Raw genomic sequence first — 27,162 nt, forward strand, 5'->3', positions numbered from 1 at the left:
CCATTCAGGGTATCAAATACTGCTATTGATTGCCACTGTGGTCTTTCCAGTTGTGTCAACTCTAGATTAGCAGGCCTCGTCAAAACACTGTGCATTGTGCAAAAAACAGGGCTTTTGTGTTTGACGCCTTGTTTGGCGCTGATATCGAATGACTACTTTTTTATGGTGAAATCAAATGATCACAGATATCTGCCTGTACCGATTCACTTCCAGGTGAAACGTGCCACAAAGGTGCTGGTGGTGAAATGTGGTGTGAAAGTGACTGACCGGGTTGCAACGGGAGCCTGACGTGATGTGACATTTGGCTGTGGAGCCTCCTGGGGGTCAGACTGTCGGGACAACTGACAGTCAGCTGGAGTCCTGCCAAGAGATGCTACAGGGGGCCAGCAGCAGCAAGTGTAAAATAGTGGGATTTTTAATTATAGCTTCGTTCTAGCATTTCACCAGATTTTTGTATTAATACATGACTCATGCCACTGACGGACCTCTTTTTGTGGATCCTGGTTGGACTGTCATCAGTGAGGAAGAGTGAGGAAAGATCCCGGAATGAAAGCACACGACGTCTTTATAGCAGTTGCCACGCCCCTCTAGCCAGTGAAAGTGAAGTTTGTGTGGAAGTGAGAGTTAAGCTTGTGTGAGTGACAACACTACATCTATTGTGTTTACCAGTATTTTTCCATCAGTCATATGTATATGTATATGTCATATGTTGCGCAACTCTGGTTGTGCTGTGTGAGTGTGTGTCAAGAGCTACGTTCACACGATTTTTTTGCTCATATGTGACTTGTATCTGTTTTCTTTTTTCATGTCAGCGTGAACAGAACAATTTGTTTTTTTTTTTTCAAATGCGACTACGGCATACATCGTATATATATGTGATGCGACTGCAGTCGGAACAATCAGGTCGCATATATCGGACCTGTACGTCATCGAAAGACAGGTAATGGCGTGCTTGCCGAGACCGTGATAAAGGTTCTCACCAATGTCGGCAAAAAGCTCTTCTTGTCGTCTGAAAATTATTTTCAAAAAGTGTCAGTGAAGCTGCACGTAACTTCCCGAACGACCACATAAAAAATCCGAATCGGGCATCATCGCCTGCAGTGTGGGCGTAGCCAAGAAGGCCTTTCATGAGACGCTGATAGACTGAGCCTATGGGTGTAACAATAACTAACAACAGTCATACCTCTCCTCCGTCATATGCTTATGTTTACCTGTGCCAAGTGTCAGAGAATTTCCTTTATCTTCTGGAAAATGCAAACATCTACAGGTATGCAGATCACATTGTTGGATGTTGTAGGTATGGGCTGCTAACTTAGCAGGTCGTAGGTGGGAACCACGCCTAGGGACTGTTTACTGAGCACATGTTGTGCTTTTACACGTTTAAAGCCAGTCTCATTATTGTCACATCCCCTCATCTCCAGTTGATTCATTCTAGCATGTAGCATGCGTACATGAAAGGTGTTTTATTAGAGCGTCACCTTTCTTGCAATAAGACACAATTATAAAGCCTGCCCGCATTGAAAAAAAATAAAATTCAGACCTGTGGATAAAATGCACACACTACTGATCATGCTCTCACAAGATTTCTCTGTCTGAATGAGAACAGGGTCTGTGGAATATGCATAAGAAAACACACTGAAAGAGGGTTTCTCTGTAGCCTGTCGACCGTGTGCGACGATAACAGAGGAACCATCTGCCTCCGGAGAAGACCTCACTTATCTCCAGAGAGCACACGCCATTCGCACCACTGGAGAAGTGAATTTACACCACAACATGTACAAGAATGCCATCTTTAAATATTAATAACATCTGCCTGGTAACCAAACGTACAGTATGCTCTCTACGGGACACTGTCCACCTAGTAGCTACAAAGAGAGGTCAGCTGTTCACACAAGAGGCTGAGATGGATCATGAACTTCACCTGCATTGATTTATCGCAGGGGTCGGGAACCTTTTTGGCTAAGAGAGCCATGAAAGCCACATATTTTAAAATGTATTTCCGTGAGAGCCATATCATATTTTTTAACACCGAATACAACCAAATGTGTGTATACAGTATTTAAGGAATACTAGCAATTTTAGAATATCAGTCTCTGAATGTATTCTTTTTAATAATGTTGTTATATTGAAGCTAACCAATAATAAATAACTTTTTACCATTAATGCAACTTCTGGTGCTGCATGGTTTTGTGACCTACTCCGTATCTTTCTTTCTTTTCCTTTTTCATCAAAAGGGTTGTCTCTTCACAATTAGCTAGCTGACTATTTGATTAAAGAAGGTTTGATTAAATGAGGGACAACCCCAATAATAATCAAGTTTTGGTGTCTGACACGGAAAACATGGGAAGGACAGCTGGCATTGCGCTAGAAAAAAAAATGGATGGGTTAAAATGCATTACAATGCATATTTTGAATTTTGTAATGTTTTTGTTTCTGTAATGTTTTACTTTAAAATGTCAGGAAAACAAATTAAAATAAACACATTTTATGGTGTTAAGAAATGTCTGAGAGCCAGATGCAGTCATCAAAAGAGCCACATCTGGCTCCCGAGCCATAGGTTCCCTACCCCTGATTTATCGGCTTCAAATTATCGTCAATAATCGATATTATCGACAAGATATTTTGAGACCCTTTTTTTCATTAATTATCGTCATGACACGTGTATTTCACATTTGAACCACTAGATGGTACTCAAGTTTAGTGTACCTGTGTGAGCCACATTAGCTTGACACAGGAGTTGCCGGTATGTATGTTGTTGGTTGAGTTGCAAGCTGTTGACAGTAAAAGACGTTCGAGTTCGAGATCAACAACGTTGTTGTTCTGAATGTTTCACAGAAACATCACAATTAAATGTATGCCATATAATTGTAGTGAATGGTCTGATTTCTTTTGCAATGTAGCGAGTGACACCGTCTGTGCGCACGCACCATTTTGCACTAACCCTAACCCTACTAAAAAGTCGAAATTATCAGATAAAAAGTCATAATTATGAGCTTATGAGCTAGGAAAGTCATACTTATGAGATAAAAAGTCATCGTTATGAGATAAGAAAGTCAAAATTGTGACATAACAAGTCAAAATTATGAATTAAAAAGTTGAAATTATGAAATAAAAAGTCAAAATTATGAAATAAAAAGTCAAATTTATGAGATTAAAAAGTCAAAATTATGAGATACAAAGATAAAATTATGAATTAAAAAGTCAAAATTATGAGATAAAAAGTCAAAATTATGATACAAAGTCAAAATTCTAAAATAAAAAGTTGAAATTATGAAATAAAAAGTCAAAATTATGAAATAAAAAGTCAAAATTATAAAATAAAAAGTAAAAATTATGAGATACAAAGTACACATTATGAAATCAAAACTTGAAATTATGAAATAAAAAATTGAAATTATGAAATAAAAAGTCAAAATTATGAGATAAAAAGTCAAAATAATGAGATACAAAGTCATCGTTATGAGATAAAAAGTCAAAATTATGAAATAAAAAGTCCTAGTTATGAGATAAGGAAGTCATAATTGAGATAAAAAGTAATAATTCTGAGATAAAAAGTCATGTTTATGAGACAAAAAGTCCAAATAATGAGATCCAAACTTCGCACGTGCCGCCTTCTTCAGTGGCGCCTTGGTCACATGGCACTCGGCACATGCGCAGTTTGTAGCTCATCATTTGTCTCATAGTTATGACTCTTTAATCTTAAAATGTTGACTTTTTATCTCATCATTTCAAGTTTTGATCTCGTAATTATGACTTAGCATTGCGATTTCTTTTCTTTCGGTGATGGAAAGGAGCTTTCATACAGTATACTGTAGAATACACCGAATGATATGTTTGGATTATGGTGCTTGTTAAACACATATTAAAACCACATTTTACCGAGGATAAATCCTTTTTGTGGCCAAATGTCATGCTAAAATGTCCCTAATCCATATAATCTGATCAGTACGCTATCATGTAGGATAATACTCCACTTGTAAGCAAACAACATCCACTTTGCTTGTCATTGGTGTGCACTCACACACTACGCTGTTGCACTCATGCGTTACAACAGACCTTTTTTTAGCCATATACTCCATACATGAATTAAACCCAACATAGCAAAAGCTCAGTAGCGTGTTGATTATAAAAACTGAGCCAAAGTGAGCTACGCAGAATTAAGTAAGGCCGAACAAACCAGGGTCTGTATGACCTGCTACAGTTCTGTTCTGTTTGCATTGAGTGGCAGCAAAGCTGACATCTTAAAACAGTGACTGTCTACTTGTTCATTTGCCAGTATAATTCCCACATTTTTCACCGGTATGCCAAAATAACGCCCTCTGATACAACGAAACAACAGCGCAAGAAGAACAAAGAATTCAGAGAAAGTATGTGCTCAGACATAAGAGGGAGGCCAACACTGTGTGACGTTGCATATCCTTACGTGACAAGCACAATCACGCCGCCATTAAGCAGCAAACGCTTCACAAAAGGGGCGATTACACCTGCCGGTCCTCAGTCAGAAGAGCATAATAAAGCGCTTTTAAACACATTAGGGTGACATTTTGAAAAAGAGGATTGTTTATATGTTCCTCCCCCCGTCTCTCGACAAGCGCACTTGCAGGCAGATGGAGCTTAAAGGCGGACCTCATGGGGATCCAGCGTAAGAGTCCGTGCACTAAGCGGCAGCCTGGCTGACAGCGTGAAATCCCTCCAGTAGCTCAGCGGCTCCTGCAAAGAAGGACCATGTGAGCGTGTCGTTATTTTCAGTTTTTAGGGCTTTGTCACTGTCTGTGCATTAAGTGAAGGGTATATCAGTGTTATTCTTCTGCTTATCTTAGAGCAGCATTCCGTAGTTACTTTTATTTGCAACACAACACAGATTGTCCTAAAATTGGAAGCACAATCAATCTCCTCCCGTGTCTCCTGTGTCATCGCTAGCTTTTCTTTTTTTAAAAATTAATAATCTTTATGAACACAATCAACTATATAGTAATAGTATGCAAAAAAACAGAAACCAAAGAACACAGCTAGCGGTTACATCAAATAAAAACATGAACAAATTGTGACTGTTTTAAGAGCCTTTTTGTTGATTTGTTCATAAGTTGAATGTATTGTTCAATGTCTTTGGGGGCAAAAATGAAATTGGTTATATTTACATTTGTGGATGAAAAATGGGGCCAAGATGATCAATAGATTTACGAGAAAAAAAGCCTTTTTTTCTTTCTTAGATCTGTAAAAGCAAAATACAACATTTTCCCACGACAAAACAAAGCCCTTGAAGATGCGATCAATAACGAATCTGCTCAAATTCTTCCACAGCTTTTGTGTCATCGCTAGCTTGCTTGCTAGCTTGTAAATGAATCTTCGGTTTGAAGGAGGAGGACTGCAACAGGATGGGTACTGCAGCAATAGGTTTTAACAAGGATACAAAAACGCTACAGTACAGCAGAACAAGGAGTGAAATACGCCTGAGTGACTTCATCGTTTCTTGTGTCCGACCTGTAGGTTGATCATTCAATTTCAAACGAAGGTTGGAACTTTTTTTTGAGAGTGTTTAAACAAGAGAGAAATGTGATTGGTAAAAAACATCTGACTTTTTCACATCAAAACATTCAAAACAGCATGAAAAAAATTGCCTTGGTGTCCTCCCGGTGGAGCTGGAGGAGGTGTCTACTGCCCCCGCGACCCGGACCCGTATAAGCGGAGGAAAATAGATGGATGGAGTGCGTGATAAGAATATCCACTTCATGTTTTTCTTTAGCTTCATGTTTATTTACACACACACGTTATAAAGCTGTTTTTCTGATGTTGGGAGAGTCCCTGAATGCATCTCGCGCTCCGGTAATGAGAATGAGGAAGTCTGGTTCCCAGGACGAAGCGACTAGAGACGTGTATGAGTTGGAGGTACATGCGGTATATGGCTGTTGATGTGTTCAGGTCACAATGAAGTTAGAAAAGAGCGGCAGAGAGCCGACGTTTTAACGGAATTAGGACGCCGTTCAATTCTGACATGGATTCACCAAGCGTTGGATTGTTCACCCACTCATAGGGAACGTGAGCCGAGGTTAGACCGTCCTGAGACAGGTTGGTTTCACCCCATTGATGATGATCTGGTTTTTCCTCTAAATTTAGTGCCCGTATGCTCACCTGTTCACCCAATTCATAGCATTTTGCTAATCCTGTGTGTTGTGTTGCATGTCTAGCATTGCGCTGAGTTGTATTACTTGCCGGGTCATTTTTAGTTTGTATCCCACCTCCCTGAGTTTAACTTTTGCCTGATAATCTAAGATGGTTGTTTTTTCTGGTTATTTGACCTTTGAAATAGACTGCGTTACCCTTTTGTCTGACATTTTCAGAAAAAATATCGATCTGAATCAGTCTGCCTGTGCGTTGTCAGTGAGTATTTTGGGTCCAACGTGGCATACAAGGCAGATTGTTATTTTTTTTGTTTTCACCACTCAACCTGTCACAAATGTTAACCATCCGATGCAAGAATCCCTTCAAAAGATGGTAGCTCACTTTCAATGCATGGGTCAGCAGGCACATGTCGCTTTAGAGCATTTTTAGCTGAAGTCTTTCCATTTTTTAAGGGTGGACAGTTACTGGCTTTAACAGATTGATGAAGTACTGGCTCAATGTCCACTTTGTGTTGCATTTCTTTTTTTTCCCTTTTTGCCTGTTAGGATGATCAAACAAGAAACTTGGCATAAAACAATTAGATCATTTAGATCAGGAGTCTCAAAGTCAGTTTCAATGGGGGGCCACTGGCCCCAGAGTCTGTGTGAGGCGGGGCCCCATCAAGTATTGGGAGTGCCCAATGTTCTTTGGTTCCAGTGACTCGGCTCGCTGAGGAGGGACGGCGGTAAAAGATTATAGCAGCTATGTTTTAATAATAATAAAAAAACGCTACAAGGAGAGAGCACGTCGCTAATCAATAGTAGAGTTTAATATTGCAGTAGTTTGACATAAAGATGGTTTGTCACACCCCTAATTGGGACTGGTTCTTGGTTTGTAAAAGGTTGCTGACATTATGTGCTTAGAGTTAACATGGTTGTACATTAGTAGCTAGGGATGAGCGAGTACACGCTCTGGATCTGGATCTGTATCCGTTCAATCATCTACATGATCTGTATCTGTACTCGGAGTGGGCGGGTTAGGGTGTGGTTTTACCGGAAATGGGTGGGGCTTAAATCAGTACGTATTTTAAGTCTGAAATTGACATGGATTGATCAGAAGTTGCTACATTAGTTTATTATTCAGCTGTATGTGTACCGTGTATGTGTGGAAGCGATCTGTAAGATTTGACCTGATTCATGCAAACATTCAGTGATGGCAAACAGGGAACTAATCTGTCAGCCTTGTTCACTGTAGTTTTCTCAAAAGCACCGCATTCCGTGCTGCGAAGTGTTTCCAACCGACTTCGTATCACCAGCCAAATTACAAGCAAGCAGACGGGGAAAAAAAACCCCAAAAAAACACCGTCAGTGACTGACGCAACATCAGCCGTTCACAGCTCCGTCTTGTCAAAAGCCCCGCGTACGTGACGAAAAAAAGTCTACCAACTAACTTTAAATATCATACAAACCGAAATAGAGCGAAATAGAGAACGTGAGCTGCAGTCGAGCCAAGCAAGCAGGGAGTCTGTGTGTGAAAGAGCTCTGGCTGTAGCGAGTCTGTCAAGGGAGGGGCGGTCACAGAGCGTGAAGAGTGAATACATAAGTAGCTACCCAATGAGGATTTTCTTTCATCACGATTATGGATAATAACGAGCTGTAAAAGCTGCATTATCCGTAACGTCTGAAAGGAGTGTTTACTCACCTGTTACGTCTTGTGCTGTCACTTTGTGTGAGGTAGTGTTCTGTTTAGTTACACCCCCGGTCTCCATGTGCTCACGGCCCAGGCTGCAACTACGCTACTCTTGGAAGTCAAGTCACGAGGCGCAAAATGGCCCGCAGGCCGTGTGTTTGAGACCGCTGATTTAGATGAAATCCAAACCCTACGACCAACAAGTGAAAGTGATGTCACGTGAGGTCAACCAGATTTGGCCTTTGAGGCAGCCAAAGCGAGGAGGGAAAGAAGCTCGCGAATCCGCATTCGGCTTGCTGGCAGATGGAGGGTTGGTCATCCATATGCATGAGGCAGGCGAGTGCCAGTCTTGCACCTTGACGCTCTGGGTCATGTGACCTTGGACTCAGTGTCAGAGAATGGGTCCAGTCTGATGTGTAGTCTTATATTGGAGCTGGGAAGGGTGGGGGTGATTCATGACTTGCAGGTTTTTATTAAAACAGTGGCGGAATGTGGGTGTGCAATGAAAGTTAATAAATGGTGGATGGAAGGGACAAGACTTAAGACAACATGACAGAAGAACCCTTTAAGAGCCTTCAGAGAGGAAAAGTAATGTGATGATGGGTTTTTTCCGTAAGCTGGGGGGGGGGGTTTTAGAAAAAAATAAAAGAAGTAAAAACAAATATGAAAGCTCTTCTAAACTGTACAGGTGGTCCTTGTTTTCGACGTTTTACAGTTACGATTGCACGGCCAAAAATGATTCATTATGTACAATAAGAAAAAGGAAACTAGTTCCATGCGCACGGTGGTAGAATATGCACGTGCAGCGATCCGTAGGCGGGGTAATACGTACTCTGAGGAGGTCACTTTTGTACTGTCTAACTTTAACCTCCAAAGCTTGTCTCCAAAGCATGCGGAAGTAGCAGACGAGGAAAGCGAAAGTGAAAAGTGATGTGAAGTCAGGGATCATTAAACGTGCCCACACTGATTTCTAACATGAGGTTAGGTTTTAGAGAAAGAGTCTCAAGGTGGCGATCAACACTCTGTCTTTGTTTCTGTGGGCCAGAGACAATGATTTCACTTTTGTTTGACTTTAGCTGGAGAAAGTTGTTTTGCATCCACACGCTAATCTGTTCGATGATCTGTTTGATGTCAGTGACACGTGGGTCCGAGTGCCGTCTGCATAGTTGTGGTAGGACGCATTGCAGCTGCGTGTTAGTTGGCCTAAAGGAAGCCTGTACAGATTGAACAATAGGGGTCCCAGGATTGACCCCTGGGGAACCCCAGAGGTCATAGCCATTTGGTCTGCGGCACAGTTACCAATTCCAATTGTATGTCCTTCATGTGTTCTGTGTACAGTGTGAGAGACTTGGCTGTTAATTTACATCAAAACTCATCTTGCATCACAGTTGTGGGAATTGAACCACCTGTAGCGAACAGTTCCCTCGGCCGGGGGTGTCGCGAGGGCCGCATACGCCACAATGAAAGGACACAGGGGCCACTTTGATATTTTACATCTTGTAAACCGACCCGTTAAATATGTTTTCTTTAATATTTTAACTTTAATATCAGTTTTGTTTTGTTCTCATAGTATTCATACTTTATGCTTGTAGAATCATTTTTTCGGTTAATATCCTGACTTTATTGTAATATTTCATCAAATGACTGCTCTTTCTTACACTTCTGTTATTGTTTTTGATAGTTTTCTTTTTTAGTTGTATTTTTAATGTTGAAATTGATTTCTCTCAGAGTGATGAAACCGGATGTCCAATCTTTCAAACATACGTCCAGGACAAACATAGAATGCTTGAAAGAGTGACCTTTGACCTAGAGTGACCTTTGCATACAGAGGAGGGGAGAATGAGGCTTGGAGAAAAAAAGAAATGTCAGTCACAGGACAGGAGAGAGAAACAAGCACTGGTCTTCCCTCCGTCACTGAGTGTGGACTGAGCCCACGCTGCCTGCACAGAAGTCAGGGGAGTCAACTGCTGCACCATCAGCGACTCTCATTACAGCTTGAACCCCATTGCAGGGATATTACTGGCTATTTCAGTAAAAAGAAAAACACAAGGAAAATGCATATAAGTGGCGTAGTGTTAATCATCTATGAGGAACAGATTGTTATGGTGTTTTCTCTCAGGGCCTAATTAAAAAGTTTCCCTTGTTGCCTGCGGCGTACTGCGAGTGTGAATGTGTGTCGAACCGCATTGCCGACACGCTGGCTTGAAGCTGTTTCCATCTTTAAAGACAAGGTACAGTACTTACTGTTTTGGATGTACAGCGACTGTAGTCAAAGGTAATACAGTCCTGACAGAATGGAAGTGTAGTACAAAGTCACTGCTTGATGCAGGCACTTGAGGGATATTGCAGTGCAGCACAGTATTACGACCCAGTGGTGTGCAGTCAAGGCCTTCTCTGCTGGCCAGAAGCACTGACCTACATTTACAACTTCATTCAAGTATTTGTTCCACGAAATTGTATGAATTTATTCCCAACAGTCTATTATCTTCATCTTGGCTGTACTGCTTTGCAATTCATGTATGTGTATGTTTGACTTCTTTGTCCAATCAGGTTTCAGCTTGTGTGTGTTACCATGTCAATCCTATCCGCCGAGGGCCTTCAAAATCAGGAGTGCTGGCCCAATGACACTAAAACACTACTAGCAATGGTTTTTTTTTCAGATTCACCTCACGTGGTCTACCATAAGTGAAAGTGATATGTGATATGAAAGTGATATTAGCAATTTCCCATCCTCTGATTGGTTGATGTCTGAAACACTCAAAGTTACCCACATGAACACATTCAAGATTCAAGATTCAAGAGTTTTATTGTCATATGCACAGTAAAACTGGTGGTTCTGCTATGCAATGAAATTCTTGTTCTGTTCATTCTCCCAAGAAAAGAAAGAAAACACAAGAAAAAGAATAAGAACATAACAAACATAAATACCAATAAATTAAGCAACAACAACAGAAGAGACATTAATACAGATATATGAATAAATAAATAAATAAAGTGCTATGAGTGTGTGTGTGTGTTGCGTGCGGCGTGTGTGAGTGCTTCGTTGAGAAGCCTGATGGCCTGTGGGTAAAAGCTGTTTGCCAGCCTTGTGGTCCTGGACTTCAAACTCCTGTAGCGTCTGCCTGACGGTAGGAGTGTGAATAATGAGTGTTGTGGATGTGTGCTGTCCTTGATGAGGTTGTGTGTTCTGCGTAGGACTCTAGTTTTATAAATGTCTTGCAGTGAGGGGAGGGCTGCCCCAACAATGTTCTGTGAGGTCTTGATCACCCGCTGGAGTGCCTTCCTATCACGTGTTGTACAGTTACCGTACCAAACAGTGATGGAGGCGGTAAGGACACTTTCCATAGTGCATCTGTAGAAGCAACTCAGGATTGTGGTGGACATGCCAAATTTCCTCAGTCTTCTCAGGAAGTACAGTCTCCTTTGGGACTTCTTCAGAATTTGTTGGGTGTTGTGAGACCAGGTGAGGTCCTCGCTGACATGAACAGTGCAGCGCTTTATTGATCCAACACAAAGAAAAGAGAGAGAAACAGCGTTCTGTGTGTGTTCTATGAACGTGAAACGTGAGTTTATACGGTATATAGGTTCCTAATTGTGAAGCCTTAGCTTGACGCTCCCAATTCTTCCCTCGTGCTCCACTGCTAGCAGCAGCATGCAAAAACACTCCAGAAAACTCCTCTTAGTTTGGTTCACTTTACTTTCACAACAAACAACATTTTATCATGACAAAAATATAAAACGAGAGTTTTTAAAGACAAAAAAGAGAATGAGAGTGAGTGAGAGTGAGTGAGAGTGAGAGAGAGAGTGAGAGTGATGATGACACTCGGTGATGATGTGGCACCGAAAATGTGAACCAGCATTTTGTGTTCAACAAGCCCCAGCTTGTAGTTCTCATCAGGCCCCCAGAGAAATCTGAGGAGATGTGTGTCTTCATCATATACTCTGACCTGGTGAAACATGCTGATAAATTGACGGTCATCCTTAGACATCTCGATGTCTTCATTTTGTCCAGCGTCAGGAAAGTCCTGCTTGAACTGCAGCTGCCAAAGTTCTTCAAGCTTTACGACTGAGATTCTGTTTGCAGTCATTCCTGTTCATTTGTTTGTCGCCGTCCAATTACTTCCACCTCGGAGTGGTCCATTTCCTGTCCAGCCTAATATTGTCCTCACAGCGTATGGTCCATCATCCACACTGTTGACCACTTGTAGCGGTTCCATCGCCTTGGGGACGTGCTATGAGCAATCCCACTTTAGCTTGAACAGAAGGTATTCTCACCTCCTTTAGGTGGGGCCAATGATCAATATCCTCTTGGCGAGGAATATTGTCCTTAGCTACAGGAATGTCCTTCTGTGCGTACACCTCCTTTAGCTCAACAAACTGGTTCCCATCCAGGCTGCTGATTTCCAGACCAGTCATTTCCTGATGTTCGCAACATGATGCTGACATTGCGTCCATTCATGTTCAGTTGGTCTATCAGTGACTCTGTAGCAAAACTAGCTGAGCTACCCGGGTCCAAAAAGGCGTATGTTATCACTGTCTTGGTTCCCTCCTGCCCCTTGACACACACTGGAACGATGGAAAGAGCCCAGTCTTCTTTACCGGCCCCAGCGTCCCCACAAGTTTTGTTTGTTTGTACAAGGGCACTTGATGTGGATTGTTGTTCACACTTGTCTTTCACATCCTCTTCTCCTGAATCTTTGTGGTGAATGTGTAAGGTGGGAACAGTCTGGAACATTCTTGACAGTGAAGCTTCTGTTTGCAGCTGCTACTCATATGGCCGTGCTTTAAACACGCAAAACACAGAGCTTTGCTCCTCAAGTAGTCCATTTTGTCCTTGTGGAGCTTCCTCTTGAATTTCTTGCAAACTGTGAGGCTGTGTTGCTCTCCGTTACAATACACACAAGGTTTGCATCCACTGAGATAGGTTGTGTTGTTGTTATGGTCTGTTGCTCATTTTCCTTCTTGGGGGGCACAACGACCGTTGTGAAGACTTTCTTTGATTTCAGTGTTTCTCCATATTGTGGTTTTGGTTTCTGTCTTGCAGTATCTTTCATGGTCATGGTGGTTTCCTTTTCCTTTATGTTCCCATAGAGTGGATGCAAAAGATATTTAACTTGCCAATTTACAAAGTCGACAAAATCCTTAAACTCTTTTCTTGGTTCTTTCTTGCAGGTCGCAGGCAAACTTTCTCCAAGATCCCTTGAGTTTACATGGAAGTTTATTTGCCAGTGTCTTTATATTAGCTGTGTTATCCAAGTCCTCCATGTACTCAACATCCGTCATCGTGTTAGAGCAGCCAGTCAGGAACAATGCAAAGGACTGTAGTGCAACACCGTCTTCTGGCTTGATTGTCGGCCAATCCATGGCTTTCTTTGTGTAGGCTTCTGCTATTTTGAAGTCATCTCCAAAGAACTCCTTCAACATGTTATCTTCCAGCAGGATGGCGCTCCATGCCATACATCGGTCTCTACCAAGAAATTTCTGCAATAGAAGAAGATCAAAGTTCTCGAAAAGTGGCCTGCACCGTCCCCAGACATGAACATTATTGAGCACGTTTGGGGAAAAATGAAGGAAGACACCTGGAAGACAAAGCAAAAGAATCTAGATGACCTGTGGCAGGCATGTCAGCCCAGATGCCTTCATCAACCAGTTGCACGAGTCCCTGCCCAGCCGAATGTCTACCGTCATCCAAGCAAAGGGAAGCCACCGTCGATACTGAAATGATCAAATCTCTCATGGTAAAAATGTTCAGCATGCTTGTTGCTGATGCTTTCATGTTGTTCTGAAACAAAGAAATGTTTGTTGAATACATTTCAATAAAGTGTAAAACGTGACAAGACTTTTGTCCAGCTAATAAGCTGTCTATTTGGGACTATTACGTAACTGATTAACTGGTTGGAAGACACGTCGTGTCATTTTTACCAGAGAATGCCAAGACTAAAATGATTCATATGAACCATAATTCTCAACAATAGGAGGATTAGTTAGGGAGTTATGAGGTTTTTACTTCATACTGTCTACCGATGACAAGACTTTTGTCCATGACTGTATTTCACATAACTTTCTGCATGTAAAACTATGATCATTCTCTCTAAAATGCATTTTGTTGTTAATATTTTGGGCATCTGAAACAGATTAATTGGATTTGCTTTGGCTTTTGTACATTTCTCTTTCCGTCTGATGTTTTGGGATGAATTAATAACAAAAACAGAGTAACAAAAACTGTATACAATTCAACTACGGACAACAATGCATACCCTAAAACTGGACATGACACCACATGGCATGGCGAGGCCTGTCACGATAACACATTTTGCTGCTCGATATTTGTGCTGCAAATTATCATTGATAATCAATATTTTTGACTACATTTTTGGAAGCATTTTTACAGTACGCCTCAGTAAGCGCTGACTGTCGGGACGAAGGCTTTGCTGCCCGAGCACCTCCATCGGTATTTTTTTCCTCCCCAACTTTTCAGAAAGAAAAGTCGCTATTGGCTGTCCCAGAAGTCGCTAGATTACCTCATTTGCATATCATTTGCATATGATGTTGTACAACACTGCGGGAAAAAAGCATAATCTTGTAGGAGTGTGTAAAAAAAGTGAGTAAAAACACCCTCATTACATTTAGAACTACAAATAAACTTAATTCTTGGTTTGTTCATTTAAAATTGTCCATCATTTCATCAAAATAAAATAACGAATATTTTATGTCGTCAGTGCCTCTCAAAATTGAGAAGTTTTTTAAAATTAGCACCATTCAACAGCGAATAACAGATTATGCTGTGTTTCTTCTAGGATTGTCCGATAATATCGACCAATATTGGTATCGTTTTTTTCCCTACATTGAAAGCCGATAGAGAGCTTTTAGTGCAACATTGGTGAATCACGTGACTTAAAAAAACAAAAAAACAACTGATTTTGATATTTAAAAAAGAAAGGAAATGTATATCTTTGTCACTCAGAAGCACAACCAATCATTTCGATGCGTCAGTAGTTTCAAATAAAAAGCGAGGTTATGCTGCGATACTTGGATTATCATGTCAGAAGCATGATTGTCAATGTGTGCGCTGTTTGTGTGAGCGGGTTTCATGTGAACATTGGGCTTACATTGTCTGTCTAAGTGTTGAACTGCGTGAAGCCCTGACTAACCGTCTGTTTGTTTCCACATTTACGCCCAACTCGCATCACACTTACAGCAAGTTAATATGCCGACTGCCTCGGGAGGATGATGAACCCACTTGACTCCCGATTCAATTGGTGTGCAAGCTTGTCATGTGACTGAATCACAGCATCTCTGCAGTTGCCTAGCGCCAGTCAAGCAGGAGTCAATGATGCAGGGAGAATGCAAGCAGGGCGGGAGTCGCTCACGTCACCGCAATTGTATCCTCACGCTAAATGATTTAGGTTTGCCGATGTTTACAGATTAATACGAGGGATATGAGCGTCTGCTCGCCGCTTTTTGGTCGCGTTGGATGGATACAGGCGGCGAGAGAAGATGACTCCGGGACATCTGGGGTTAACTTGTCATGATTACGTGCATTCAGGGTAACAAATGCAAATGAGGGAAACTTTGAAATAGTCTTTGTTCTCCAGGCCATGCTGTTGAGTTCTTCACGGGGTGGGGGCAAATCGCAGGCAATTTGAGGCCAAGTCAATCAGCGGTGCAGCAGAGGGAGCGCTGGACTGTTGTTGATCATCCCCCTGGAGAACATGCTTCATAACGCCTTTGGATCATTAACTTGGAGGCTGCTTGCAGCGCTGGCTCATTCATGCCTCAGCTTCCTCGTGTGGATGTGCAAAAGGTCTCATGAAAGGCCCCTCTGTCTCATCTGGTGTCTGTTTCAAACCCCTGACCTGCAAAATATCTCAATATTAAATAATATATTATTATATGTGATATTTCCTAAACATAGTCATTAATAAAATTAGATGTTATACTTTATAATAATAGAAAATAGCTGAAAATATCTATAAAAATATGGTCTACGGTCACACATTTACTTTTCAAAGGCAGTCACCTATTTTTATTTTCTTCCTGACAGGCACGTAGCCGAAAATAGATTTTATTTTTAGCCAAGTGCAACAGTCTCAAAGAAAGCCCTTTATTGTCTCAGTGTTGGATTATCAAAGGTTTATTGTTATTTTTGTACGTCTCTGCAGTGCACTGTCATGGCATGATCCTATATGCCCCTGCAAAGAGTGATTCAGAAGACCCTATGAATAAACACAAGAAGAGGGATGTGGGACTCCGGGGCCTCACCCTGGAGGCAGGTCCGGGGGAGGGGCCTTCACCTGTGAGGCCCGGGCGATGTCAAATGATGTGCAATTTCAAAAATCTCTTTTACATCACTAACAACTGGCGTCCTTCATTTTGCCTCAGGAATGACATGAAGGCAAATTCTAAAAGGAAAAGCTCTGGTCACTTGTGTGCAGCATGGAAATGTCAAATGACAGCGTGACCTCCCCCCGTCTGCCACAGGGAGCCACTGGAGAATAAAGCAGCATATCAATTACACCTTGTGTCACGGCACCAGTTAAAGGTTAGGCATGCTCAAAATTCATAGTTATAACATCATTTTGAGTCAACAGGAAAAGGACATAAGCCTTGGGCCACGTCTCTTAATGGGTGAATGAATCAATCAGAGCTAGCAAGACACCTTCATTGTCTCCCATTCTAAGTGTGTGCTCACAGTAGGACACTGGACCCGTGCTGGACCCGTGTACGCTCATCCCCGATAGGGTATGCCAGGGCACAGCATGACTGGTCATTCATGTGCACATGCGTGGCAGGTTGATAGAATGACATTCATGTGATCACTCCTGGCCAGATCTTAAACAAAGGAAGGTCCTTTCAGGCGAAATGTGTGTGTTCGTAGCCCATGACTATACTGTATTATTAATACATATTCAACGTTGACTTATTTATTTATTTATTGTTTTTCCATGAAGTTATTCCACATATATATCTTGCAGTACAAGTTGCGTTCAGCATGGGACTTATTTTACTCTGCACAAGCCTGCCATCTGCTGGTGTAGACTGGCAGTCACTGCTGCAGCTATCGATTGAGGACCGAGTACAGACAATTAAACAAATGTCATGTTTTTGGTTTAAAAGTGAGATATGAATTGTCATAACATATTCAGATACTGGTTAACACAATTTCTCTACCGTCTGTGTCCCAGTGAGGTTCTGTTTTGGTCATGGCAAAACAACGTTTATCGTGTAATGAAGCCAGGTGGTCGCTCGAGGGAGCCCGTCTACAGCGAGAACACCGGAAGTGGCTGTGTGTTTTTTGGGGGTTTTTTTGTCTGACGGCCGGATACAAGAAGCTTGGGACGACAGTGGAAAGTTCAGTAATGGATGAGCGGAGCAGTTACGTTGTGGACTTGAGCAACGGCCTGGAAGATGTTTCTATTTCATTTTTGCCACATTCGGCCAAACAGACCCTTCCCGAGTTCAAGGTAGCATACATATATTGTTTAGTTTCGCGGTTATGCTGGAGTTTCGGCAGCATGACGTGTATAACTTGAGTTAAACTGACGCTTGTATGATTGCTTTAGTCGGTAACACTGATTTTAGTACATCTATTTGTGTGTAACTCGTCGTTTAATTGTTGTAGTTATTAATATTGTATGGGATTTTATGGGTTTCTGCAAGTCTATCTAATTGTGTCCAGCCCGGCTAACTCATCCTGACCTCAAGTGATGTGTCGGTCGTGAACGAATAGACTGTAAGAGCCGGCTCGCGTCGTTGGGAGCCAATTGAGAGCCAAATAGTTTTTTCCTCATCTTTTTTTCTGTTAAAGGCGACTGTTATTGGTCAAGATGTGTGGCGTCGTCTCTGTGTCCACATTGAGCAGTGGGAGGGGCGGGGTTAAACACGTTGTGACGCTCTGAAAGCCGATTCATTCATGCGAAATTTGCATGAAGAGATTCGACCTATTTTTACCAAATTTGTCGATTGAGATGGGTCTATGGGTCTATTTTTGTATTTTATAATATAACATTTTTTTGTATCTGCTCACAGAGGTTTATATGAATCCATTTAAATAATAAAAAATAATTTGATATCATGTATGTTTTACATTAGTAATTCATCCATCCATTTTCTATACCGCTTCATCCTCATTAGGGTCGCGGGGGCATGCTGGAGCCTATCCCAGCTGACTTCGGGCGACAGGCGGGGTACACCCTGGACTGGTCGCCAGCCAATGGCAGGGCACATATAGACAAACAACCATTCACACTCACATTCATACCTATGGACAATTTAGAGTCGCCAGTTAACCTCACCTGCATGTTTTTGGGAATGTGGGAGGAAGCCGGAGTGCCTGGAGAAAACCCAGGCACACACGGGGAGAACATGCAAACTCCACACAGAAATGCCCAGGGGAGAATCGAACCCAGGTCTTCCCGATCTCCAGGCTGTTCCTGTATTGGCCAACGTGCTAACCACTAGACCACCGTGCGGCCCACATTAGTAGTTCATTTTACACAATACACGTAATTTGGTTATAAATTCACTTAAGACAAAAAAAATCTGAGGAGCCACTTGGGAGCCGAAAGAGCCGTCTCTTTTTGGTGAGCTGAGACAAAAGAACCGGCTCTCTAAAAAGAGCCAAAATTTCCATCACTACCGACTACTAACCATGTTGGTGATGACATCGTTAGCTCAGGGGTGTCCAAAGTGGGCCGTTTTTTTTTTAAATTGGCCAGCGGCACATTCTAAAAATACAATTTAGCATGAAAACTGAAAAAAACCCTGAAAAAATTAACAATCAGCAGTAATTTTACAATAATAAAGTTAAGAGAATTAAGAGAAAAATGTTGCACTCTTGCAAGAAAATTTGTTGCATAAAGTTGATATGTTTAAGAAAAAAGACATTATTTTAAAGTCGTATCAGTATGAGAAACAAAACACCAAAAAGATGTAATTTTGGGAAAATTACATTGGGGGGAAAAGTTGTCATGTAAAGTCAAAATATTATGAAATAAAGTCACAATATTACAAAAAGAAAATTTACAAGGAGAAAGTTGAAATAGTTCAGAAAAAAAATGCAAAAATGGGGGGCGGGGGGGGACAAAGTTGATAATAAAAATAGGCTTCTTCGCTTACAGTCGTCCCTCGTTTATAGCGGTTAATTGGTCCCAGACCCGATCACAATTGTTAATAAATGGAAAATTCTTGTCGTTGGAGCATAGAAAACCTTTCCAAACATGTTTTTTCACATTATTGGAGCCCTGTAGACATGAAATAACACCCCTATAGTCACCTTTACACTCCTGTTATTCATTGTTTACGCCACATTGCAACTCTTATGCTGCAGGGACTCGAGACGGCCGCTAGATAGCTAAGCAGTTAGCCTCGAATTTATTTCTTCTAAACTTAAGAAGCCAAAAACATACCACTTCCACACGAAATGGGAGGAGAGCTTTTTTTTTATCGGGGCTACTTCAATAAAGAGTACATATCGTGTATGTAACGCCCATGCTTACACCGTTCCTGGACAGTTTTGTCACGTTAGGGGTGCGTTCACTCGGCTGTAGTCCGTTTGCTGTGCTAGCGTGGTTTGCTTGGTCAAGTGTGAACGCAGTCCTATGTTTCTATGCTGCAGGGACTCGAGACGGCCGCTAGATAGCTAAGCAGTTAGCCTCGAATTTATTTCTTCTATACTTAAGAAGCCAAAAACATACCACTTCCACACGAAATGGGAGGAGAGCTTTTTTTTTATCGGGGCTACTTCAATAAAGAGTACATATCGTGTATGTAACGCCCATGCTTACACCGTTCCTGGACAGTTTTGTCATGTTAGGGGTGCGTTCACTCGAACAAGTGTGAACGCAGTCCCGGGGCCAAACGGGGCGGGACTTATAAGTGGTCGGAACTAGGGAGATCCCGATCCACATTTTTTGGCTTCCGATCCGATTCGATTTTTTTATAGTCTTTCAGATCCGACCCGGTACAGATCCTTTTTTGTTTTTATAATACACTTTTGTTCTAAACATGAATTCATGGAATTGAATGTGGTTATGAAAATAGCTCTTCAAGGCATTAGAAATAATCCAACTAAAGTATTGCCGAATGTACTTTCTTATTCCACAGCATGACCAACAATATGGTTTGGCTTTTGGAACAAACCTCTGTGAGTCAGCTTCCTAATCCAATAAAAGATCCAATAAAAGTCCATCCAGTAAAAGATAAAATTGCAAAAAAAAGGTGTGCAAAATACCTTTAGGGTAGTACTAACCATTTGACATCAATTTGTGGTGTGATTTAGGATGTATGACTTTTTTAAACCAAACTCTTTAGCGCAATAGTGATTTATTGACGGTCCCTAGTATAAACAACCAGCGGTTACAGCGCAGCCAGAAATGTTTCATTGCGGTGGCCAAGGTGAGACCATTACTCCCATAGGGGTGGCAATAGATACCTGAAATGTCTAGATGGCCAGTGGGGTGGCCAAGTGTGACCACGTAGCTCCGCCACTGTGCAGCGGCACTTCCCATGCGAGCTCCCCGCACCGTGACACAGCAGTCCGGGCACAGTGAGGGGGAACTACCGCCGTGGCTACGGAGCCCCGTATCCAACGTCCAACTGAAACTAAGTTCACCACGGTACACGGCGGACAGGTCTGCATTGGGATGTTGCCTTTTCTTTTTCTTGCGGGTGGCGGGAGTCGAGTGGCGACCAGCTCTGAGGCGCATGGCCGCACCTGCCGTGTTGGAGTGTGGCCCAGAGTTACGAATGCTGTGCGGCAACTGGATCGGCCCGATCTCGTCTCGGAAGCCGCTATTATCCGATCTTCAACACCCAGTGGATCGGGACGTCCCTAGTCCGAACAAGAAATAGCGTATTACAAGCGTGAATGCAGCCTAACGCAAGTCCTTGTCATTCTTCAGTACGCTCCAGCCAACGTTCAAGGACCAGGATGCAGTGTTGACCCGAGTGAAGTTACACTTCCTGGATGCTCCTGCCTTTTCCACTCGTGCGTCAGCGAGAGCTGCTCCTGCCTGCAGGCCCACGGCCAAGCCTACTCCAGCAATGGCACGTTGGTGAGCTTTCACGTTGCAGATGCCGGCCGCTGTGCGCCGGTGTTTGAGTGTAACGCCCTTTGTTCCTGCGGTGACACTTGCGCTAACCGCGTGGTGCAGAGAGGGTTGAGACTGACTTTGCAGGTGTGTGGCACCGGCAGGAGGGGTTGGGGAGTGCGGACACTTCAGCGGATTCCGCGCGGGATGTTCGTGTGCGAGTACGCAGGGGAGGTCATCGGTTTGGAGGAGGCCAGACGCAGGCAACTCGCACAGAGACACGAGGAAAATAATTACATCATCGCCGTACGGGAGCATGCGGGCACAGGCTCCGTCACGGAGACGTTTGTGGACCCGACCGCTGTGGGAAACGTCGGTCGCTTTCTGAACCACTCCTGCATGCCCAACCTGTTCATGGTGCCGGTCCGTGTGCACTCTGTGGTACCCAGGCTTGCGCTGTTTGCTGGCCGGGACATCGATGCCCAAGAGGAGCTGACGTTTGACTACTCGGGAGGCTACAGAAACCAAGCACCCGGACAGATGCTTGATGCACAGACCGATGCTGCCGTTCAGGCCGGTGGGGCGGTCCAAAGGAAAGTATGTCACTGCGGTGCCGACAACTGTGAAAAGTTCCTGCCTTTGGATGTCTCTATTTTAAACTAACCTACATTCAGTGTTCCAGACCAAACTGATGAAATGTCGGGGTTTCACATGTATGGTGTTTCATTGAGCCACGTTCAACATGACACGGCACCATGAACGCAACATCATTACCTCCTGTTTAGGGAGACGTGAAGAATTCAGCGAACTCCTTGACATTCCCGTCTGTACCCTCTTTTACAGCGTTCGAGAATGGCTCGTTCTGCGGGGAGCCTGTCATGCTGTCCTCACACTTAATGTCCTGTTTCTCCCAGCGCACACGTTCGTTAGCAGCAGGAGGATCCTGAGCACAGGCTCATCATCATCTCAACCGAGCTGATATTTGTAGTCTTGATGACAGTAAAAGCCTTGTGCAAGAGAGCAATTTGATATTCCATGAAGCAAAACCAGAGTATGCAATGCCACATGACTCCATACACTCACTTCCGTCATCAGTGTTCTCAGCTCCTCGTCGCCCTTGGACCTCAAGAGAGGTACGGCCAATTAAAACAGGCCTCGGGGTATTTTGATTTAGAAACCAGTTTTATTCCCCAGTCAGAGGAGGAGGAGTGCGGGTGTCCCACTTTAGCGTGACCGTTTCTGAAAACAGGCCCTCCTCTCAATGTGGCCCACTTCTCGTGTAGACCCGCTTTCATGTTATTAATATCAACATCTGGGTTAATTAGAATGGAGACTGTCTTGAATCCAGACATGGGAACATTGCTTCAGCCACACCGGGGCTGGGAGAGATGGGAGCATTGGGGTGGAGAATAGTGAGCAGGCTTCACAGATACTGTAAAATACATTTTGATGTGAAAGTTCAATAAGAAGGTTGCTTTCAACAAACTAGAAATGCAAACCTCCGCCAAGCGCCATAGTTCCCCCCATATGGTGCTTTAGACCATAAACATTAGTCCTACACCATGAAAACATACATACCACGGAAGGCTATGACTTTGAATGCTAACATATTAACATTAGTATGCTAACACCTAGCATGATAGCGCTACATGTATAGTGCTTACCTTTGAAAATGCTAAACATGTTGGTATAATTATGTTAGCATGCTAACACCTAGCATGATAGGGCTATGTGTCTACTTAAATTCATATTCATAAAATTTGTAAAAAAAAAAAAAAAAAAAAATGTTAGTATGCTAACATGCTAATGTTAGCATGGTGACACCTAAAGCCTTTTCTACGGATTTAAATATATATAAAAGTAGAAACAAATTTTAAATTAAAAAATGTAAAAATAGTGGACCGAGGGCTATTTGTGGAATTTAAATATATATGCAATATATTTAAACAAATATATGTATTTAAACTAACTAGCGTGCGAAAAACGAGCACTGCTGATGGATAGCCTATAAAGTCAAAAACTGTAACCAGAAACCAATTATTTGCAATGACGACGATCCTGAACAAAAACTGCGTGCCATTTGAGGAAAAAATAGGGCAGAGGAAGACCAAATATTTTAAGAACTACTTAGAAATAAACACGTCATTCAGCAAGAGAGATCATAACTTACAGCAGAAAGCTTTTGAAATGCATGTTGTGTTTATGTGATTCTGTCATTCCCTCTGCCCTTTCATATCTGGTATGAGAAAAGAAATACATGACTCATAGTATTTTGTGTCTCTGGAATCCCCATGGTAACGGAGTGTGTGTACAGGTGGTGATCGGTCAGGGCTGGTTGTGTGTGACGTGGACAAAGGCTGTTCTCAACTACGCATTGTTCACAGGAGCCAGGGCTCCCAGCAAATAGCTCTTTTCCGGGGCGTCACCTAGCAACCAGGCGTTAATCACATGAGGTGAACAGCACGTGATGGTAAGAATGGTGCACCATGCATGAGACAATCACGTCCCACGGTGCTTTTGTGATCGACAGCTCAGGTTCATGTGATCCCAGGGAGAATAATGTGTGGATGAGTACAGCACATTGTTGCTATCAGTGACGTATGCTCGTTAACCTCAAAGCGACTATGAAAACGACCTGAGAGAATTACTTTTCGTTTGAAAGTGTAGCCACTTGACATTGTCTTGCCGGATACAAGAACTGTGTCATGCATATTTTACCTTACAACTTAGTTTTGGTCTCCGTTACCTTCACTGCTTGGGTTCAGGTCAAAATGACGAGGTACACCGTGGACTGGACTGAGTACGAGACATTCACAGGATTGACAATGGGGACAAACAATCTACGTCTGCTCTGGCAGGACAGCCTGACATCTGTGGCGGAGCAAAGGACACTGAGGAGACATCATGGACATCATCTCCCAACAGCAGCGCGGTTTCACTAGCAGATTACTATCACTGTCCTGTTCCACCGAGAGACTGAGTGGATCATTCCTCCCCCACGCCATGCGACTTTTCAAAAGAACAGGGGGGGGAATCGGAAGTGATGTGTTCCGTATTTATTTCTTCTTCTTATATTTTCTCATCTCTCCTATCTTGCCTTGTTTGTTTTGTTGTTACGTGATTACGTTTATTATGAGACTTTTGCGGATCTGCCGGAAATGTGAATTTTATCTATCCGTCTAGCAAAAGTCTTCAACTAACTGTGGGGACCCACACGACACAGGCTGAGAAACCTTAATTATCACAGGACCTGTTCCGGCAACAGAGTCTAAGTGTGGCTTTGCGTCAGTGTTTGAGGAAGGGGGCGTGTTCAGCGCCTGTCAGTGTTCTGATCGGTTGCCCCCATCGCAGATGTTGAGTTAAATTTGGCCTGTGACACCTGCAGCGGACGCAGCAGGAAGTTCCGGGGCTGAAGTTCCCCCCCACCAATGATCAGACCCATTCATGCAGTACATTCCTTTACTTCAGTGCTCAGCACTCCACAGTGTAAATATGGTAAATTACACATTAATATATTCAAAAACCTTGCAACATTTTAGTAGCAAACTAGCAATTGAGTGCGATGACCCGGCCTTTATTAAAGTGATTAAAATTAATTTATAAAGCCAAAACTGACTTGGAGCCATCGTAGTAGTGAAGAGCTGAGGATGCCTATGCAGTACATCTTGCAGGACCAAACCTTCATCCTTTCAGTCACACGTTGCATTCTGAAACACACACCCACCCCAGCTGTGAAGCAGTCAAGTCAAGTAGAATTGCCACATCGAAGGTAAGCCACACATCAGACGAGCATGTGAAGGCCAAACCTGGAGAAACACCGTCCTCAGTGTCCAACTGTCCACAACAATGGTCACTAACCTTTTAGAGGCCAAGAGCTAAAATAACATAAAAAAAAATTAAGGCTCGTCTCAGTTTTGCCAGAAAAAACATCTCGATGGTCCCCAAGACCTTTGGGAAAATACTCTGTTGTTGAAAAGTTTTTGGAAGGACACAACTGAACACAAATTGCAGTTTTAAAGGAAACTTTTTATTGTTAAGTGAGAAAAAAATCCAAGCCTACATGGCCCTGTGTGAAAAACTTGATTGACCCCCCCCCCCCCGTTAAAACATACTTAACTGAGATGACTTGACATCTATCAGTGTGGAAAAGGCTATAAAGCCATTTTTAAAGTTTTAGGACTCCAGCAAACTACAGTGAGAACCGTTGTCCACAAATAGCCGAAACATGGAACAGTAATGAACCTTCCCAGGAGTGGCCGGCCAACCAAAATGACCACAAGAGCACACGACAACATTACAACAACTGCAGGCCTCACTTGCCTCAGGTGTGAGTCCCATTACATCTGGCGTAAAAGTAAGGCCGCTTTTCAGAAAAAGAACATCATACCAGCAGTAAAATATGGTGGTGGTAGTGTGATGGTCTGGGGCTGTTTTGCTGCTTCAGGACCTGGAAGACTTGCTGCAATAAATGGAAGCATGAATTCTGCTGAAGGAGAATGTCTGAAAGCAACTTGGGTTGTGCAGCAGGACAATGATCCAAAACACACCAGCAAGTCCACCTCTGAATGGATGAAGACTTTGGAGTGGTCTAGTCCAAGTCCTGACCTGAATCCTATTGAGATGCTGTGGCATGACCTTGAAAAGGAAAAGCCTCCAATGTGGCTGAATGACAACAATTCTGCTAAAATTCCTCCCCAGCGCTGGAAGAGACTCATTGCAAGTTATCACAAACGCTTGATTGCAGTTGTTGCTGCTAAGGGGGGCCAACCACTTATTAGCTTTAGGGGGACATCACCTTTTCACACAGGGACATGTAGCTTTTTTAATAATAAAAAGCTTCATTTAAAAAGTGCATTTTGTGTTTAGTTGTGTTGTCATTAACTAATATTTACATTTGTTTGATGATTGAAGCTCTTAAGTGTGACAAACGTGAAAAAAAGAGAAATCACACAAACTGTATATCTTCATTTTTTTCAAGGTTTTTACAGTCAAATCAAAAGTGATACAAATTTAAAGCTTTCTCTTTAAGTACAAAGCTTTGTGTTATTATTGGTTGTTGCATCAACATTTCAGCTTTCTCTCATTGTGCCTTTTGCTCTATTTTTACCGTTTTTGGTGTTTCTGAAATGTTATTCTGTTTCTGCAGTCATGCAATGACAAATGAGCCACGGCCGCACTTTGGGCTCCTGGCTGTGTTGCCCGGACAGCGCCGAGGGGTACGGGCGTGTTCCCGCTTTCAGGGAGGGGAAGGCACTGATTTGTTTTCGACTGGTATCTCGCGACCAACGGGTTGGTGACCCCTGGTATACAAACTACGGTTGGGTGACTGCAAATTTTGGTATCAATCCCATACTGATGAAATGCAGTTTCGCTAGTGCTGATACCAACACTGATACCAATGGTTTTTACTTGACATTTTTCAAGATCATTGGAGGATTTTGTGATTTGAATGAATTTTGTTGTTCATGATTATACTTTAGATTATAAATAGATTTTAAGCAAACCCCAAACATCTTTTTATCAGCAAAGGTATTTGTGAACCATTTAACCATATATTAACACAACATTATACGACTCTACTGTGTAATAATATCAACAGAATAACACATTTATTACGTAGAATTCTTTGACCAAAATAAGGTCAATACTGTACTGCAAAATGACTAAACACAAGCAAAAACTAGTATTGACTTTCACTGATATTCTTTTACAATTTAAATGTGTAAATATAACAAAATCAACAGTGCAATTTGTGAAAATAGCCATAGATGAGAACTCTCATCACACTAGTACTGATACAATACTCATACTGCTACGATCGATACGATACCAACCATAAACTGAGCCCAGACAATCCCATGACTGTGACTGTCTCATCTTTGCTCTGTGTGGAGCAGATTTGGTGTTAACTGCAGAGATAGATAGATGAAAAGTCTTTCAGTGGAGCCGGACAGTGATAGTAATCTGCCACAGAAACGGCACTTCTGTCGGGAGATGATGCTGTGCACTGGATGATGCTGGTTGTCCGTGATGGAAAGGAGCCTCCTCCTTGAATATCACGCTTTCATTGAGTGGCTCTCATATGAACTGTAATTGCATCCTGGCAAATGATTTGCAGTGGAAGTCATTCTCCATTTGCTGTTTGCAAAGTCCGCACGCACTTTCTGCTGCACAGATAACATTGACAGAGCACAGAAACTTTGGAAGTCCAATAACAATCGTTACCCTTTGTGTCTGTCGCCATCACGCGTGTTATTTGCGTGGGAAGCGCCTTGAACGTCTTCTGTTTTGCTTCTAAAACACACCAGCTGCAAAACAAGAAGCTAGTCTGTAGTTACGGGGC

The 27,162-nt window shown here is 42.5% G+C and overlaps 1 protein-coding gene across 1 annotated transcript; it reads left to right on the top strand.

The window, feature by feature from the left end:
* The first annotated feature begins 17,114 nt into the window (after window positions 1-17,114).
* Window positions 17,115-27,162, top strand: setmar (SET domain and mariner transposase fusion gene). The gene is made up of 2 exons (XM_054785750.1): window positions 17,115-17,252; window positions 20,691-27,162. The coding sequence occupies exons 1-2, from the start codon at window positions 17,148-17,150 to the stop codon at window positions 21,480-21,482; spliced, it is 897 nt and encodes a 298-aa protein (XP_054641725.1). The 5' UTR covers window positions 17,115-17,147; the 3' UTR covers window positions 21,483-27,162.

The sequence above is a fragment of the Dunckerocampus dactyliophorus genome, chromosome 8 (assembly GCF_027744805.1).
Source record: "Dunckerocampus dactyliophorus isolate RoL2022-P2 chromosome 8, RoL_Ddac_1.1, whole genome shotgun sequence".
NCBI lineage: Eukaryota > Metazoa > Chordata > Actinopteri > Syngnathiformes > Syngnathidae > Dunckerocampus > Dunckerocampus dactyliophorus.

Bases quoted from the DNA above. Each gene is read 5' to 3' on its own strand.
- setmar (XM_054785750.1), top strand. From the start codon at position 17,148: ATGGATGAGCGGAGCAGTTACGTTGTGGACTTGAGCAACGGCCTGGAA. The intron at 17,253-20,690 runs GTAGCATACATA...GTCATTCTTCAG, and splicing joins AGACCCTTCCCGAGTTCAAG to TACGCTCCAGCCAACGTTCA.